This window comes from Camelus dromedarius, chromosome 12 (genome assembly GCF_036321535.1).
Source record: "Camelus dromedarius isolate mCamDro1 chromosome 12, mCamDro1.pat, whole genome shotgun sequence".
NCBI classification, from domain to species: Eukaryota; Metazoa; Chordata; class Mammalia; order Artiodactyla; family Camelidae; genus Camelus; species Camelus dromedarius.
In genome coordinates this window covers 1,697,202-1,713,655 of record NC_087447.1, presented here as the reverse complement: position 1 = coordinate 1,713,655, position 16,454 = coordinate 1,697,202, and the positions used below count along the sequence as shown (strand labels likewise).

At 61.4% G+C, this 16,454-nt stretch overlaps 1 protein-coding gene across 1 annotated transcript; it reads left to right on the top strand.

Moving 5' to 3' along the window:
* The first annotated feature begins 5,948 nt into the window (after positions 1 to 5,948).
* ASCL2 (achaete-scute family bHLH transcription factor 2) lies at positions 5,949 to 6,820 on the top strand. Its single transcript, XM_031447876.2, has one exon. It carries the CDS (start codon positions 6,216 to 6,218, stop codon positions 6,795 to 6,797), a length of 582 nt encoding a protein of 193 aa, XP_031303736.1. The 5' UTR covers positions 5,949 to 6,215; the 3' UTR covers positions 6,798 to 6,820.
* Positions 6,821 to 16,454: the final 9,634 nt, after the last annotated feature.

Genomic DNA, 16,454 nt, shown 5'->3' with positions numbered 1-16,454 from the left:
GGTGTCACCAGCGGAGTAAACATCCCTCCAGGGCTTACCTCCTCTTCTGGGGAAGGGGTTCATGCGTTTGCAGCTGTAGGCAGGATAGCTGTATTACGTTCAGGAGAACCGTGACCTTTTTGTTGTCCTTGTTTGGAGATTGAGTATGGTTAAAGAGGTGAGTACAGGGGCCAAGTTGACAAGCAGTGGACGAGTGATGGTCAGCTTCTTTAAATTGAAGTGTATATGGTCAGTTTACAATACTGTGTCAATTTCTGGTGGACGGCATAATGCTTCAGTCATACATGAACATACATATAATCCTTTTCATATCCTTTTTCATTAAAGGTCACTGCAAGATATTGAATACAGTTCCCTGTGCTCTGCAGTAGAAACTTGCTGTTTATCTGGTTTATATACAATAGCGCCTGCATATCTCGAACACCTAATTTATCCTTTCCCACCGCCTGTTCCCCATGGTAACCGTGAGTTTGCTTTCTATGTCCATGAGTCTGTTTCTGTTTTGTAAATAAATTCATTTGGGTCTTTTTTTTTTTTTTTTTAGATTCCATATATAAGCAACATCATATGGTATTTTTCTTTCTCTTTCTGGCTTACTTCACTTAGAACGACAATCCCCAGTTCCATCCATGTTGCTGCAAATGGCATTATTCCATTTTTTATGGCTGAGTAGTATTCCATTATATAAATATGCCACATCTTTTTTGTCCAGTCATCTGCCGATGGTTCCTTCCACATCTTGGCTATTGTATATAGTGCTGCTACAAACACTGGGGTGCAGGTGTCTTTTCAAATTATAGGTTTCTCCAGATATGTACCCAGGAGCGGGATTGCTGGATCACAGGGTAACTCTATTTTCAGTTTCTTAAGGAACCTCCATACTATCCTCCATAGTGGCTGCATGATGGTCAATTTTATGTGTCAACTGCACTGGGTCCTGGGGTGTCCCGAGTAAACTCTAGTTCTGGGTGTGTTGGAGGTGGGCTCTGGATGAGGTGAGGGTTAGCATCGGTGGGCTCAGTAAAACCAGTTTCCCTCCCCAGTGTGGGTGGGCCTCACCCCGCTCTCTGAGGGTGTGACACAAGATGGAGGTGGGGGAGTTGGTCTCTTGTCTGCCTGCTGGAGCTGGGATGTCATCTCATCTTCTCTGGACCTTGGGCCAGGATTTACACCATCAGCTCCCAGAGTCTCAGGCCTCCAGACTCAGGCTGGACTCCCCCACTGAACAGGCTTTCCGGGTCTGCGGTGTGTAGACCGTCCGTTGATGGTGGGGCTTCCCAGCCTCTGTAATCACATGAGCCAGTTCCTCATAATGAATCTCTTTCTGTCCGTTCTGTCTGTCCCTCTGGAGAACCCCAACTGGCCATCAGGGGGTCTGAACTTGACCCTCTGGAAGCACTTCATTCCCACCACTCCTGCCTCCCCCTGCAGCAGGATCCCAGAAGGCTCCAGCTCCCACGTGACCGGGGCACATAGGTGTAATTCTTGCACAAGGGCTGCAGCTTGACCTGGGTGCTTGGAGAAGGTACTGGTCCAGCCCAGCTGGGCTCCCAGCCTCCAACCGGTGACCTGACTCAGGGAACACAATTAGGACGCCAGTGACAAAGGGCAGAGCCCCTGGACGGGGCGGGCAGGGAGGTGGACCATGGCCGTGGGCTGCTGTGGAGAGATACTCAGGGGCCCAGGCCAAGCCAGCTGGCAGTCGGCCCTGCTCGCCCCCACCCGGGCCTGGAGGTCGCCCGAGGGGGGCCTGGCCCTGCTTCCCCATGGGGGAGGCCCCAGAGGTCCAGACAGCTCCATCGCTCTGAGGAGGGGAACCCAGAGCCTCTCTGAAGAACAAGTTTTGGAACTTGTATGTCCCCAGGATGCCCCAAGTTTCCGGGGCTCTGCACCCCAGTCCCATGGAGCCTGAGGTGGTTTCAGAGTTGCCGAGTGTTCAGCCTGGGTCACCCCCAGAGCAGGGGCTGGCCTGCCTCCAATGGGCAGCAGAAAGGGGCCTCGGGGACAGCCAGCCACATTGTGATCACCTCTTGACCTTCCATGCTGGACGTGAGGTCCCCTTAGTGAAGATGCGCCACTCGCTGGGCACAGGCGGTGTTCTGTGGACACTGAGAGAGAGAAGGGCACATTTCCACCCATGCAGAGCCCTGTGGTGGACGCCCCAGGTGTGACAAGTGACATGCTGTTGAAGCACAGAGCGGAGTGGTCAGGGCTGGGTCCCAGGGGACCTGGCGTCAAAGCTGAGGACGAGGAGGCCAGCAGGGCAGCAGAGTGGGGTTTGGGCTCAATCCTGGGGGCCAGGCATGAGCTGACTCGCGTCGGTAACGTCCCTTCTGCTTTGGGGGGGGCAAAGCTGGAACTCAGGAGATGGGGCGGGGCCAGAGGCAGCACCCAAGGGCAAGATAGGTGACCCGGCTGAGAAGTGGCAGGACCAACGGACACAGTGGAGGAGGGTGAAGAGAGGCAGTGCCCATATTGACTGAGTGATGGCTGGGCTGGGTGGTTGCCTCTGAGGGGACCCAGGGCTCAGGGAAAAGGAGGACAGCTCAGCCCTCAGAGAGTTGCATTTGATGAGTCGAGGATGGCCATGTTTAAGTGGCTAAAAAAATTAAAATTCACACCCACTAGCTATTACCAAGACATAAAAAATACTGGGAAATGACAAGTGCTCGTGAGGGCATGGAGAAACTGGAACCCTTGTTCACTGTGGGTGGACACATAAAACGGTGCAGCCACCGAGGACCACAGTTTGGCGGGCCCTTCAGAAACCTAAACATGGAATCGCCGTGTGGTCCAGCAATTCCACTTCTGGGGGTGCCCCCCCAAAAGAATTAAAAGTGGGGACCCGAATAGCTACTTGCACACCCGTGTTCACAGCAGCATCATTCACAGCAGATGAAGGGGGAAGCCACCCGAGTGTCCATCAGTGATGAACAGGCGAAATGTGGTCCCACCACACAGTGGAGTAGAACGTGGCCTTGACGGGGAGTGAAGCGCTGGCCCGGCGGCAGCAGGATGAGCCCTGGGGACGTGTACTCAGGGAGATAAGCCAGACGCAGGAGGACACTCACAGGAGGCCCCTGGAGGAGTCACTGGAGTCACTCATAGGGGGGCGTGTACTCAGGGAGATAAGCCAGACGCAGGAGGACACTCACAGGAGGCCCCTGGAGGAGTCACTGGAGTCACTCATAGGGGGGCGTGTACTCAGGGAGATAAGCCAGACGCAGGAGGACACTCACAGGAGGCCCCTGGAGGAGTCACTGGAGTCACTCATAGGGGGGCGTGTACTCATGGAGAAAAGCCAGACGCAGGAGGACACTCACAGGAGGCCCCTGGAGGAGTCACTCAGAGACAGACAGCAGGATGGTGGGGACCAGGGGCAGGGGGAGGGGCAAAGTTTGCTGGCCCCTGCCCTAGAGATCAGGGGTGGAGACTCAACAGTGGGCAGAGCCTCGAGCGGGTGGGCCAGCTCAGGGCGGTGCCAGGGGAGGGCAGGGCCTTGACAAGGCAGCCGGCTTATAATTTAAACTTTCCCAGCAGCTTTACTGGGACATGATCTCCACACCACACCGTCTGTCCAGTTCCATCAAGTGGCTTTCAGGACGTTCACAGAGCTGTGCAACCTTCACCACAGTCAACTTCACAGACTTTTCATCATCTCAGAAAGAAACCTTGAATCCTTTGGGTTCTGCTGTCTCAATCCGAGAGCCCAGCTGTGAAGAAGTGTAGGATGGGGACCATGTGGGGAGCCAGACCCGGCCCGCCAGCTGGCCACGGTCCCCCCAGCTGGCCCCCAGCTGAACGCAGCAGCCCCAGTGAGCCGGATCAAACCAGCAGAGACCCCACCCACCGACCCACAGACGCCTGAGAAATAAGCCATCGTTCAAGACACTGGAACCCAGGTACTCTGCTCCGAGGCAATCGATAACTGAGGGTGTCCAGGACTTGGAGGTCCAGCAGAAGTCCAGGCAGGGTCCTGTTGGCAGGACTCCGGGATTTTTCCTGGCACCCCTGGCACGGCCAGGGTAAGGAGGATAGGCAAATCCATATCTGGCGGGGGTTTGCCAAATAACCCTCCAAGAAGGAGGCGGGGGCGGGCTCTGACCACAGAGAGGATGCAGAGGTGTGCCAGGTCTTCCGCCCTGGGTGGGGAAGGAGGCGGGGCCGCCTGGACTCAGCCAGGGGCTGGATTCCTACCTGGATTGCTCCACTGGCCAGAGGTGTGACTGTGGACACATTCCATGTCCTTTCTGAGCCAGCTTCCTCCTAAGACAAATGGGGCCCCACACCCACCTGGCTCCAGGAGGGTGCTGGCCTCCGGGTCACTTCCCAAAGCAGGAAAGCCCAGCAGACTTGCTGGGAGAATCCTGCCGGTAACAGGAGCCAGTGGGCACCATGAGGCGTGCAGTAAATATCGTCGTGTGCCCTGTGGACTCCTTGGGGCGGGGCTGTGGGCCTCCCCCCACCCAGAACAGGAAGTTGGCTCCAGGCATCTGGGTCCGCCCCTCTCCCCGCCATTCCCAGAGGTCCTGGCCCAGGAGAGTCCCGTCACCTTTCGGGAAAAACCTGCTGGGTATGGCCTCCTGAGGGCACAACCACTTGGCTGGCCTCCCCAGGCCGCGAGGTAGGACAAAACTCTCCCATTAACAAGCTATCAAAGTCCCTGTCCCCTCAGACCCCGAAATGTACCCCCATGGGCCAGGGAGAAACTCTTGACGCCCCAGGGCCCCTGGGACCCCGCAACCTTCCCTAACCTGTCAGTCTCACTGCGGGGGCAGGGGTGGTGGTGGGCGGCTGGGGCTGGAGGGATGGCTCTGAGGAAGAAGTGCCATGGAAGCGGACAGGCACCGACGCGTGAGCGGGAGGGACCGGGACCAGGAAGCGAGGAAGATTTGGGGGGAATCTGGAAAACTGAGGAAGCCGCGGGGGGGGGGGGAGGGGCAGGGCAGGGGGGAGGGGCAGGGCAGAGGGGAGGGGAAGGCTGACCGCTGTCGGGGTCTGAAGCGGTCGGTCGGTGCAAACCTCCAGGGCCTCTGCTTCAAGGCTCCCCAAGGCCCCTGGCGCACGGACACCGCAGGCAGAGTGTGCGTGGGGGGATGGGGGAGAGCGCCCCAGGAAGCTGATCCCCCCAAACGTGCCCCGTCTCCATCATTTCTCAAGTCCTGCCCTGTCCGGAGGGGCTCCGTCGCCCTCTCGCAAGCCCCGTGGAGTAATAAACAGGTGGACGCCCGGCCAGGAACAGGTGTGCGCGGGAGTGCGCGCCCACCCTGCTCGCGGGGACGGGGCCGGCGAGGGCAGAGCTTTGTTACAGACGCTCCTGAGAGCCACGCGCCGGGCGTGCACGCTTCCTCCCGGGGGCCGGGCGGGAGGCCGCGCCCGCTGTGATTGGCAGAACGGGCTGCCCGCCATTGGCTGCGACCCCGGCCGCCTCCACGCCCCTCGGCCGCAGGGGGCGGGGCGCGGGGGGGCCGGCGGCTCGGCGCGTGCTGCCCCCGGGGGTCTCACGCGCCTCCCAGACCGCAGCGCAGTGGCTCTGGACACGCCCTAACGCCAAAGGCGCGGGCTGCGCGTGTGGACTGCTGCCGGCTCCCGGGACTTGCGGGCTGCGCCCGGGGCTGGGGTGGGGTACAAGACAGTTGCACCTAGGACCTGTGGGCGTGCTCGGGCGGCGGGGCCGGCGGGACCTGCGGACAGCAGCTTGAGGGGTGCGCACACGGGATCTGCGTACTGCATCTTGGGGGGCGCACTGGGCACCTGCGGGCTGTGGTGGGGGACGAAGGGGTCGTGCTCAAGGCTTGGTCTTCGCAGGCTGTGTGCGCCAGGGGGAGCGTGAAGCGTGGCGGGAGGGCGAGGCAAGGGAAGGAGGGCGTGAGAAAGGAGGCGGCGGCGGCGCAGAGGAGGGTTATCTATACATTTAAAAACGAGCCGCCTGCGCTGAGCGGGGAAAACCTGGGGAGCGTCCGACAGCACGCGCGGGTCACGAGCGCCCCACGCTTCCCGGGGCGCACTGCCCGCCACCTCTCGGCTTCTGTGCCTCTCTGTCCACAGGCCCCAGACGACCTGGGACCACGAACCCTAGGGATTCGCTGGGCGGCGCAGTGCCAGAGCGTCGTAGAGGCTTGAACGTCGTTCCTACGCCCCAGGTTCCTCGCCCCGCAACTTTCTGCGGCGCACGGGGACTCGGAGGAAGCGCCGGGCGAGTGGATGCGGGCGCGATGGACAGCGGCGCGCTGCCTCGGACCGCGCCCCCAGCGCCTGGCGTCTCGGGCTGCTGTCCCGCTCGGCGGCGACCAGACTCCCCAGAGCTGCTGCGCTGCAGCCGGCGGCGGCGGCCAGGCGCGATAGAGACCGGGAGTGGCGCGGCGGCCGTGGCGCGGCGCAACGAGCGCGAGCGCAACCGCGTGAAGCTGGTGAACTTGGGGTTCCAGGCGCTGCGGCAGCACGTGCCTCACGGAGGCACCAGCAAGAAGCTGAGCAAAGTGGAGACGCTGCGCTCGGCTGTGGAGTACATCCGCGCGCTGCAGCGCCTGCTGGCCGAGCACGATGCTGTGCGCGCCGCGCTGGCGGAGGGGCTGCTGGCGCCAGCCGCGCGCCACCCCCTGCCCCGCGGGCCCGCCGGAACCCCCGCCGCTGCCACCTCGTCTTCCTGCGCCTCGTCGTCTCCTGGCCGCGGGCGCAGCTCGGAGCCCGGATCCCCGCGCTCCGCCTACTCATCGGACGACAGCAGCTGTGAGGGCGCTCTGAGCCCTGCGGAGCGCGAGCTGCTCGACTTCTCCAGCTGGTTAGGGGGCTACTGAGCCCTCCGCCTCGCGAGGTAAGCACCTACGGCGGGGAGGCTGGAGGGTCGGAGGCAGGGCGGCCCGGCGCGGTGGAACGGACGGTCCCGCAACTCGCTCCAGCGGAACCCAGTGCCAGGCCTCGGCGATGGCCTCGATTTCGCTCACTTTTCATTTCCCCCAAACCTTTTCAAGCCTGTGCACGACCAGCGTTTGTTTGTCCGGGATTGCAAAACTTCCCCTCGCTGCTCCGGCGCCTAAGGGGGAGCGGGGAGATGGAGGGGGGCGGCCCTCGGGCGGGTGAGGCCCCAAGTGCGTGCGGATCCCCGGGCAGATTAGGGCGCTTGGAGGCGGAGTAACTTTGCATTGCAAATCGCGCGCCCGGCCCGGTGGCAGAAATGAGTCGGCGGGTGCGGAGACCTGACTCACTGCGGCCCAGAGCGCCGCCCCGCCCCGAGTGCTGGCTCGGGCCGCACACCAAAGCCGAGGCACCCACGGACCCGAGCTCCAAAATCAACCGAGCAAACGAAACTGCCGACTCCGCTTGTGGGAGGTGGAGAGCAGGGCCGGGCTCGGCGGGGTCTCCAGGGCTGGGTCCCGCACTAACACCAGTGCCTGTCATTCCTTCCCTCTCAGCGGCCCTACTGGGAGCCAGCGCATTGGACTGGTCCACGGCTCGGTCCCCGCCATCCCCGCGGGCCGAGCCACTGCCGAGCCGGGGATCCCGCCGGCGCATTCTGGCCGTCCAGCCCGACCAAGGACTAGTGTGGAAGCCGGTCTTCCTGATCTCATCCGGGTGGCAGCTTCCTTGGACCCCAGCCACCCTGCCCTGCCCCCAGAGGCCTTCCACCGGAGTGGGGATGCGCAGCAACACTCGGAGGTTTGAAGGGGAGAGAATTTTGTGAGGACACAGATAATCTGTTTTTACCCGTACACTTGAACTGCCTAGGGACATTGGCAATATGAAGAATTATTTTTGTACAAAGAATCCTTAGATTTGGAACACAATAAAGCTTGTCTACCCCCGCCCCACTCCCTCGTCCTGGAATTCTTGAACCTGGGCACGCTGCAGCCCTGGTGGGGGTGGGGGTCCCGGGGGGTGTCCTCGGTGGGTGTCCTCTTGCAGCAAGGCCTGCTGGGGAGAGACCTGTGTCAGAAAACCTGTTTTAGGGAAGGTGGATTGTATAAATAAATCCGTGCTGTGTACCAGTGGTGTTGGGGTGTCCTCTCCATACCCCAAGGTCCCCTATTTCCCAGGTGAGGGCTGGCGCAGGTTGAGGGGTGGCAGCTTAAGACTCAGCAGGCCTGGCCTCTGTGGTCACTTCTCCCTGGACTCCGCTCCTTCCTCTGTAGGGTGGGCTGGGAGGTGTGAGGTCTGGGAGTCTGACCCGGAGGCTGCTGTGCCAAAGCAATTCATAGGCACTGTGGGGCTAGGAGCTTCCGGCTGGTGGCAGCAGGCAGGTGGGTAGTCCAGACAGGACTGGGAAGCTGAGATCCGGAGGCTGCTGACTGGCACAGGGGTCTGGGGCAAGTGCCGGGTTTAGGGCTGGACCAGAGGTGGTCTGACTTGTGGGCACCAGCCAACCTCTGTCTCCAGGTCCGTGCTGCTGGGTTCAGATCTCCAGTGCCCAGCCGGTGACCATGGGCAAGTAGCTCAACTTGCAAACGGAGGTGAAGGCAGAGCCACCCTACAGGGCCGTGGGAGGACTTAAGGAGAGGTGCCTGGCAGTGTTCAGCGCCTGGTACTCAGCTGTCAGTGGCTGGGCCTATGGCTCCCGGGCCACGTGTGCTGGGCCCTGCCCGCTTCTGTTTGCTGGTGGGGGCTGTGAGAGCCTCCCCTGAGAGGAACAAGTAAGCCCCCCCAGGCTCCCCGAGCCCAGAGGGCCCGCAGGTGATTACTCAGCTCTACCTTTGACCGGGATCTCGGCAGCTTTGAAGTTTCACTGTGCCCAAAGCTCTTTTATTGCGGTGGTGGGGGTGGGGCTGATGGGGATCCCCCAAGCTGCTTTAGGGTGCTGAAGGCACCCCTTCCTCCAGCAGGGAGTGGTTGGGTCAAAGCCGTTGGAACCCTGGGCGGGGGGAGCGGCTGGCGTTGGCAGAGAGTAGATGGCTCCTGGGTAACCATGGCAACAGGGTCGGTGGGTCTGATGCAGCTTCGGCTTAGCAGGGCTCAGCCGAGAAGCTGTGGCTTGGGGCTGCAGGGCCACGTGAGCTGGCCTCGTCCAAGGCACTGAAGGAGGCACGAGACATGGCCACCCAGCATGGGCCACCCCACAGCCCTCGCCCAGGGTTCCACACCCTGTTAGCAACCCTCCCGCGTCACCGGATCTGGGCTCTCCCGGGACTCCTTACCTTGACCCCAGGGCACTAGGACGTGGAGTGGTGGTGGGCAGGATGGGACCACACGTGGGTTTGGGGAGGTGGGGGAACACGGGGGAGGCGGGCTGAGGGGCTGGGGCCGGCGTGTGGTTGGCGAAACTGCCAAGGATGACAGCCGCCATTCTTGTTTTCCTGTTTTTAATCATGGAAAAATTTAAATGTAGGCAAAAGTTCTAGAATTTATATTGGACATCTCTGTACCAGGACCTGTCAGGCACTTGGGATGCATCAGTGCCCAAGGGAAACTCTGCTCATGGAGCCCACATTCTAGCCAGGCACACAGCCTCTGACCCCCAAGCAGCACCACTGAGTCAGGCATAGGGCATCCCATCCAGTCAACGATGGGCCTGCTGGACCCTGGAGAAGCTTCCCAGAAGCTCCCATCACCGGGTGTCAAAAACTGCTAACACAGGGCTCCGGCCCACCCCACCCCGCTGTCCCCACATGGCTCTGAAGCAGGTCTCAGGCATCATACAGTTTCACCTGGAAATTCTCCGTGTGTGCCTCCGAGGGAAGCCCCCATACCCTGCTCCCCGCAAATGAACAATAGCTCCATCGTTTGCTCAGACTCCCAGCCGGTGGCGCAGCACTCTGGTTGCCTCTGCTTTTTACAGTCGGTTTTATAGAAGGAGGACCCAGACCCACACCTGGAATTTGCCTCATGGGTCCATGAAGCCTCTCGTGAGCACCCCTTTCCCAAGCCTTTACGGAGGAAACAGCTCATTCTTGGTGCGGCATGGCTGATGGCTCCCCTCTGCATGTTCCTTACTGAATGTATGTCCCTGTATCTTCTGTAATTGGGGGTGGGGGTGGGGGCGGGGGTCAGAAGCAGTGTGATCGGATTCTGGTTTGGTTTTTGGTTCCTGCACTTCAGAGGCGGTGCTGTGTCCATGCGCTGCGTCCCGTGAGGACACACGTGTGGTGACCGGATCACTGTCTGCACAGGGACAAGCAAGGGCTGTGGCTGGTGATCAGGCAGGACGACAGGTGTGCCACCCTCGTTAGGAGTCCCCGCCAGCTATCATTTCCCGAGCGCCATCCTGCCCGTTTGCAGAATGGGAAGCGGCGGGTCTGGAAGGGCAGGCACCTGGGTTATAGAGCTTGAGGTAGGGGTTCTTGGGATTCGAAGCTGGCATGGCTTCATTCCCAAGTCCCTGCAGTACCCACGTCCCAGGAGGGCGGGCTGCCTGCGGGCTGTCCTGGGGAGGACACCTTGGCAGCCCAGTGTTCCGATCCGCACCCACATCTGCACAGTACCCCACCCCAGCCCTCGGCTCTGCTGTGCAGGCAGCTGGTCTCCCCTAGGACCTGTGGTCCAGCCCTGGAAGCCAATTCCAGACAGAAGGTGACCAGGGGCTGGGTGATCGAGTTAGGCTGGGGACCCCTGGGGACCCCAGTCTGTGGAGTGCGGGGGGCGGGAATGTTGACTTTGGCCTTGGGCTGAAGCTGGATGGGCCGGAGAAATCTACAAGGACTGTGGATCAGGCAGGGCTGGGGTGGGTGGGAGGGGGTGGCACAGTCCGGGCGACCAGAGCCTGGCTGTGCGGGACTTTGCTACTGGGTCAGTACATCATCTTGTGTATTCGTGACAGCAGGCGCCCCACAGAGATCTGCTTTGTAGTCCCCGTGTGTCTCTGTGGCTGAAACTCACCCAATCAGAGAATGGATGTATCCCCCTCAGGCCACTCATGCTGGGGGCTCGGCTGGCCCAGGGCTGCCCCGGACAGAGGCCGCACATCTAGGCTTGCCCGATCTGGCCAGCCGGGGTCCCGCACTCACTCATTCTGAAACCTTTATCAGGCGCCTTCTCTGTTCAAGGTGCAAAGTGCCCAAGGGAAGCCCTGCCCTCACGAGCCGGTGTTCTCGCAGGAGATATCAGTGTGGCCTGGCCCTTGGTGGACATGCCGGCCCCCGGGGGCAGCAGCAGGGGTCCCGGGAGTCGTACAGCTCGCTCAGCATCTCTGAGCCGCGTCTCTGAAAGGCAGCTGTGGTGCTGACCTCAGAGCTGTCGCCTGTTTCACGCTAGAGACACTGTGACGTGGGTCCCCATTGGGATAGGCCAGTCCCACAGTCAAAGCCAGGTCCTCAGTAGTCCCTGCCAGTCCCAGGGCAGCCCCACCGCCTCTGGGAGGAACCCGCAGCGCCCACTCAGAAGGCGACGTCTTTCTGCTCTTTCTGGCTTTGGTTTCGGGTTGAGTGGGGCACCTCACCTGTCAGTCTGCCTCTGAAGCAAATGAACCCACATGCCAGCTCCTCCCCGGCCCAGGTCCGTGGGGCCAGATGAAATTGGGGCCCCCTTGTTCAAAAATGGAGAAAAAGTTATGTTAACAGTGCTGAACTATATAGTTTTTCCTTTTATCCACGGTCTATGTCTTGACTTAGGGTGTTTAAATTTGCTGTTTAATACCGTTCTAAGTAAAGAAAAATTAATGATTGAAGTTACTAGCATGCATTTTTATTCATTAAGACTGTGCGATGCCAGTCTTAAATGAGGAGGTAAGAGCGTTAACTTCTATGCAGAATCACCAAAATGACGCCGTCCGGGTCTGCGGTGGGCACTCACGCGTTATTTCATCGTTGCTGGAAACCAGAAGTGCTGCACAGAGCTAGCACTGTGGTTACTTTTTATTTCACTCCTCGGTCCACGAGTTTTACCTACAGTTGTTCCCTTCAGCTTGTGGCTGAGGAAGGACTGAGGGGAGAAAGTTTGGGCTCACCCATCTCCCCCTTTCCTTCTGTTATTTTTTGCATAAATGGTGGCCAGTGCCGGGAAGTCATGGGCGGGTTCCGTGGGCGTGCGAACTTGCTACCTCTTTCTGCATTTCAAGGAGGCTCTGGATGGAGTGAGAACTTGGCCCTGCGGGCTGGAGGCACCCGCTTGCTGGGTGAAGGATGCAAAACACAGACCCTTCTTGCCTCGGTCTGCGCGGGCTCCAGGCCGTGGGCCCACGGGAGCGCTGGTTCCCGGGCGTCTCGAACGCTCTCTGCAAGGGGGTGGACTCTCATGTGGCAAACATCTCCTCCGCTCGCCTGAGCCCTCCGCTGTCCCGTCCACCTTCACCAGCAAACACAGCGTCTCCCGAGCCCCATCACCTGAAGCCAGCCTGATGCCACCCGCGGAGCTGGGGCTGGGGGCCTCCATGGGGAGGTGGCCAGCACAGAAACTGCTCCACAAAGAGGATCCCAGTAAGGGAGCAGACATGCCCCTCTGGACCAGCCTGGGGGGGCCACCTGCTTCTTGCAGAGACTGGAGGTGGGGTGGGCATTCAGGGCGGGGGGGGGGCACACATACCTCTCCTTGAAAGAGTAGTCCTGTCCAGCCCAGTGGGCTGGGGAAGGGGGACACACAGGTGGCTGCTTCCCTGTGGGGCTGCTGGGGAGTAACCCCGATAAGGGTGGGGGACCATGTCTGCTCCCACACCCGTCTCCGAGGCCAGCCCCCGCCTTCCTTCCCTGCCCTAGTCCCCACCAGGTGCCCTGGATCCAGTGGGGTAGGACCCTGGGGAGGGGGCTAGCCACTGTGCTGCAGGGAGCAGGGAGGGTCCTGGGGTTCTGAGGCCGCAAGACCACGAGAGGACACTTTGTGGAAAGAAGACCCTCAAATGTATCTTGAGAGAGGGAGGCTCTGCTGGACAGGGAGGGATGGGAGGGGATTCTGGCGGGGGGGCAGTGCTTTGTGGATTGAGGAGTGGGGACAGGGAGCACTCCAGGCACCTGGCGGAGAGGAGGAGGAGGCCGCAGCCGACACTGGGGGGACAAGACAGAGGTCTCAACCACAGCGATGGTATCAAGGGTGCTGGTGGGGGGGTCCCTGAGTGACTGTGATGGGGGGCAGAGTGACTGGGTGAGGAGGGGGGTCCGACAGGCCTTGCGGACCCTTCCCCCACAGTAACAGCTGTCTGTGGGGGCTGCACCAGGGTGAATGGCTGGAGGACGAGGTCACACCCTTAGTCTTTTCAGCATGAAGACAGGGAGTGGCCAGGTGCCCGCCCAGCACCTGCCTCATGCTGTGTCGTCCTGAGCCTCTGGGCTGTGAGTCAGCCTTGAGCTTGTTGTGGGTGATGGTGCAGGGAGGGCCCCCGGGAGCCCACACCCAGAAGACAGGAGCTCCGTGTTCCCAGATGCACCCCCTCAAGGGGTCTTGCCCCCACTTCCAGGCCCAGAGGGGGCCAGTGACCAGCCCGAGGCCCACAGGTACCCAGAGGTGCTGGGGTTCTGAGCGGACAGTGAGGCTGCAGCCCCCACCACAACTCCCCCTGCGTCCCCTCTGGGTCCCCCACACCTGCCTGGAGAGGCACTGTTTCTGCTGTTTTTCTGTGGGGAACACTGAGATGGGGGGTCTTGTCAGCAACAGTGACAGGGAGAGGAGCCAGGACGCCAGCTTTAGCCTCTGGACACACTTGTCCTCCAAATGGGGGGACCTGGGAGGCTCACGTGCTGAAGGAAGGTGAGGGGCAGAGGCCTCATGGGTTCTGGGGGGCTCCTGGGGAGCTGGACTGGGGGCCAAGTGCCCTGCCCCTCCTCCGGCTTCTCCTGATGGGGATGGGGGAGGAGCGTCTGTGAGCTGTGCCTGCCAGCCTCCCACCTCCCAGGACCACCTCAGGCCCCACGCCCGCCCCAACTGCCGGCTGTGATGAATGGGGGAAATCAATCAGCTGGGGGGGCGAGGTAACTGTCCCAGAATGGCCCAGGGAGCTCCCAGCAGCCTGGCCGCCTTGCCCCCCGCAGTGCCCCCTGCTGAGCTGGGACCACAGCCCCCACCCCTTACAGCCTGAAGTGGGCCTTTGTCTCTGAACCTCCTATTTCCCAGAGGCAGGGAGGGGCTGCTGAGGGTCCCGTCAGCACCCGAGAGCAGCCCCTGCCCGGGGCCATGCAGCGAATGCAGGGAGAGCAGGGGTGGCTGCGTGCCCGGCCCCAGGCAGCCCTGCCACGAGCCCGGGGCCTGCCTGCCCTCAGCAAGGCCCTTTCTCCACAGTGGACGGAAGGCCAGGCTCCAGAGCTAAGGCACTGAGGGTGCGCTCGGCAAAGCCATGTTACGAACCCAGGAGCCCCTGCAGCTGGGGAGGCGGTGGGTTCGTCAGCTCTGGCTGCTGTAACAGACAGCGCAGACCACAGACGGGGTGGCGTCAGCAGCAGACGGGCGCCGTCCCCCGTCCTGGGGGCGGGAGTCCGAGGGCCGGGCGAGGGCGGGCCCGGCTCTGCCTGGGGCCTCTCTCCTCGGTGTGGAGAGGGCTGTCTTCTCCCGCGTCCTCACATGGTCGTCCCCCTGCGTGTGTCTGCGTCCTGATCTCCTCTTCTTGTAAGGACACCAGGCCTACGGGATTAGGGCCCACCCCAGTGACCTCATTTTACCTTATTCACCTCTTCAAAGGCCCTCTTTCTAAACACAGCCACATTCTGAGGTCCTGGGGGTCAGGATTCCAACACAGGGATTCGAGAGGACACAGTTCAGCCCATAACAGGCAGGGCTTTCCAGCAATCCCAGCCCCCAAGGGCACTGCCCTCCCCGTCCCCGCAGGACCTCACCTGCACAGTCTCCCCTGTGACAACCCCACCCCTAAGGTTGAGAACCGTCCTCTCCAGGCCCCTGTTGTAGGATGGAGCTGCCTCTCTCCCTGGGGCCCCGGCGAGCCCAGGGAAGGAGGGTCCCGGTGTGTCCACTACCTGTGACGTTGGGTGACAGGACCCCAGGGCTGTTCTGTCGTTGGGGTGGTGGGAGCCGGTGTCAGGGGGAGCTTGGGGTCCTCAGGGCCCACTTTCTTCTCCCTGCTTGTCCCGCCCACCAGGCTTCCGTACGGGGTACAGCCCAGCTCAGGTTTCCTATCTGATTTACTGAGGAGGTGCTGGTCCCCCACCACCCAGGGCTTCTGAGGCCTGTACCTACCCCCACACCGGGCATTTGCCTATAAGCCCTGGGGCCCCATCTAGGCCTGGCCCCCACTGGCTGGCCATCAGCTGTGTTGATAACCATGCAAATCTCTAAACGAAATCCAATTAATACCCAAATGAGGGCCCGGGAGCAGCTCAGGCGGCCTGAAGAGGCTGGGCTGGGTTTTATCTTCAGCCTCAAATATTTGTCTCTCATTTGAATGCCTTTTGTGGGCTTGGATTAGGGGTGCGGGGCTCCCAGCAGACGAGGCCTGGCTTTCACGCACACCTACGTAGGGTTTGGGGCAATTTGAGCTGTGTTTGCCCTCCTTCACCCATCCCACCTGCACCCTCTGCAAGGCCTTTGAGGGAGGGGGCCCCATGGCCCCTCCCTGACCATCCCTTCCCAACCCCCATCCCCGACAGGCCTCTCCCCCAGCTGGCCTCTGTGCTGGCCACACCCTCCTGCAGGGCCCAGGGGAGGGATGGGGTCCTAGGTCCTTCTGCCCCACGCCCGGGCCTGGGTTCTGTGGGTGCAGAGCTGGGGATCACTTCTCCGTCGGAGCTGGACTGTGAGGAGTCCGGCTCTGCCAGGGGCGGCGAGGAACGTTCTCCCGGTAGAGGGCCTGCACCTCTCTCAGGGGGCAGATGTGAGCACGTGGCCGAGGTGGATGACTGAGCGTGCGCCCGTGTGGTCAGCATGTGCCCCTACCTCTCTAGCCCCGTCTGACGGCCCCTGCTGGGGTGCCTGGCCTGGGGCTGCTCTCCTGGTGTTGCTCAGCTCATCCTAGGCTGCTCTGCCCATTTTATAGGCATGGAAATACTCTGGGATATCGACAAGCTTCCGGGGTTGGGGGACCAGTGGGTTCCCAGCCAGGGCTGTGTGTGTCCAGAGCTCTTCCCAAGGAAGGGACACACAAGGGCAGCTCTGCTCAGGGGGTGTGGGGCTGGCCAGGATGGGTGCTTCCCCCCATGGCCGGCCAACCCTGCCAGTCACCCCGTGACCTGAGTTGCCCCTTAACTCAGACTCAACCTCACTCTTCAGCCTGTTGCGAGTTGTGCTGAGCCTCCGGGAACTGGCCCAGAGTTGGGTCGAGTGTGCTCCGTGGGGCCGGGGGCTCCAGCAGCCTGGCAGGGTGGCTGGGTCAGGGCAGCTGCCAGGGTTCCTGACACTTACTTCTCCATCTGCAGGGAGAGATCAGTCTTCGTTCCATTCTGCCCCTGGCTTCTCTGCCAGGGCCACCTTTGTCCCAACACAAGCTTGCGGTGACTTCACCAGAGCCCTCTTCCCTCAGACACTTGCTCTCCTCCAGGAAGTCTTCCAGGGCTGCCTCGCCCTGGTCTCAGTGGGCAAGGTCGGCAAGGGCCTTCTCTACCTCCCTTTGGGAAGCTGGGGAGAGGGTGGGCCGGGGGCAGGAGCAGGCAGCCAAG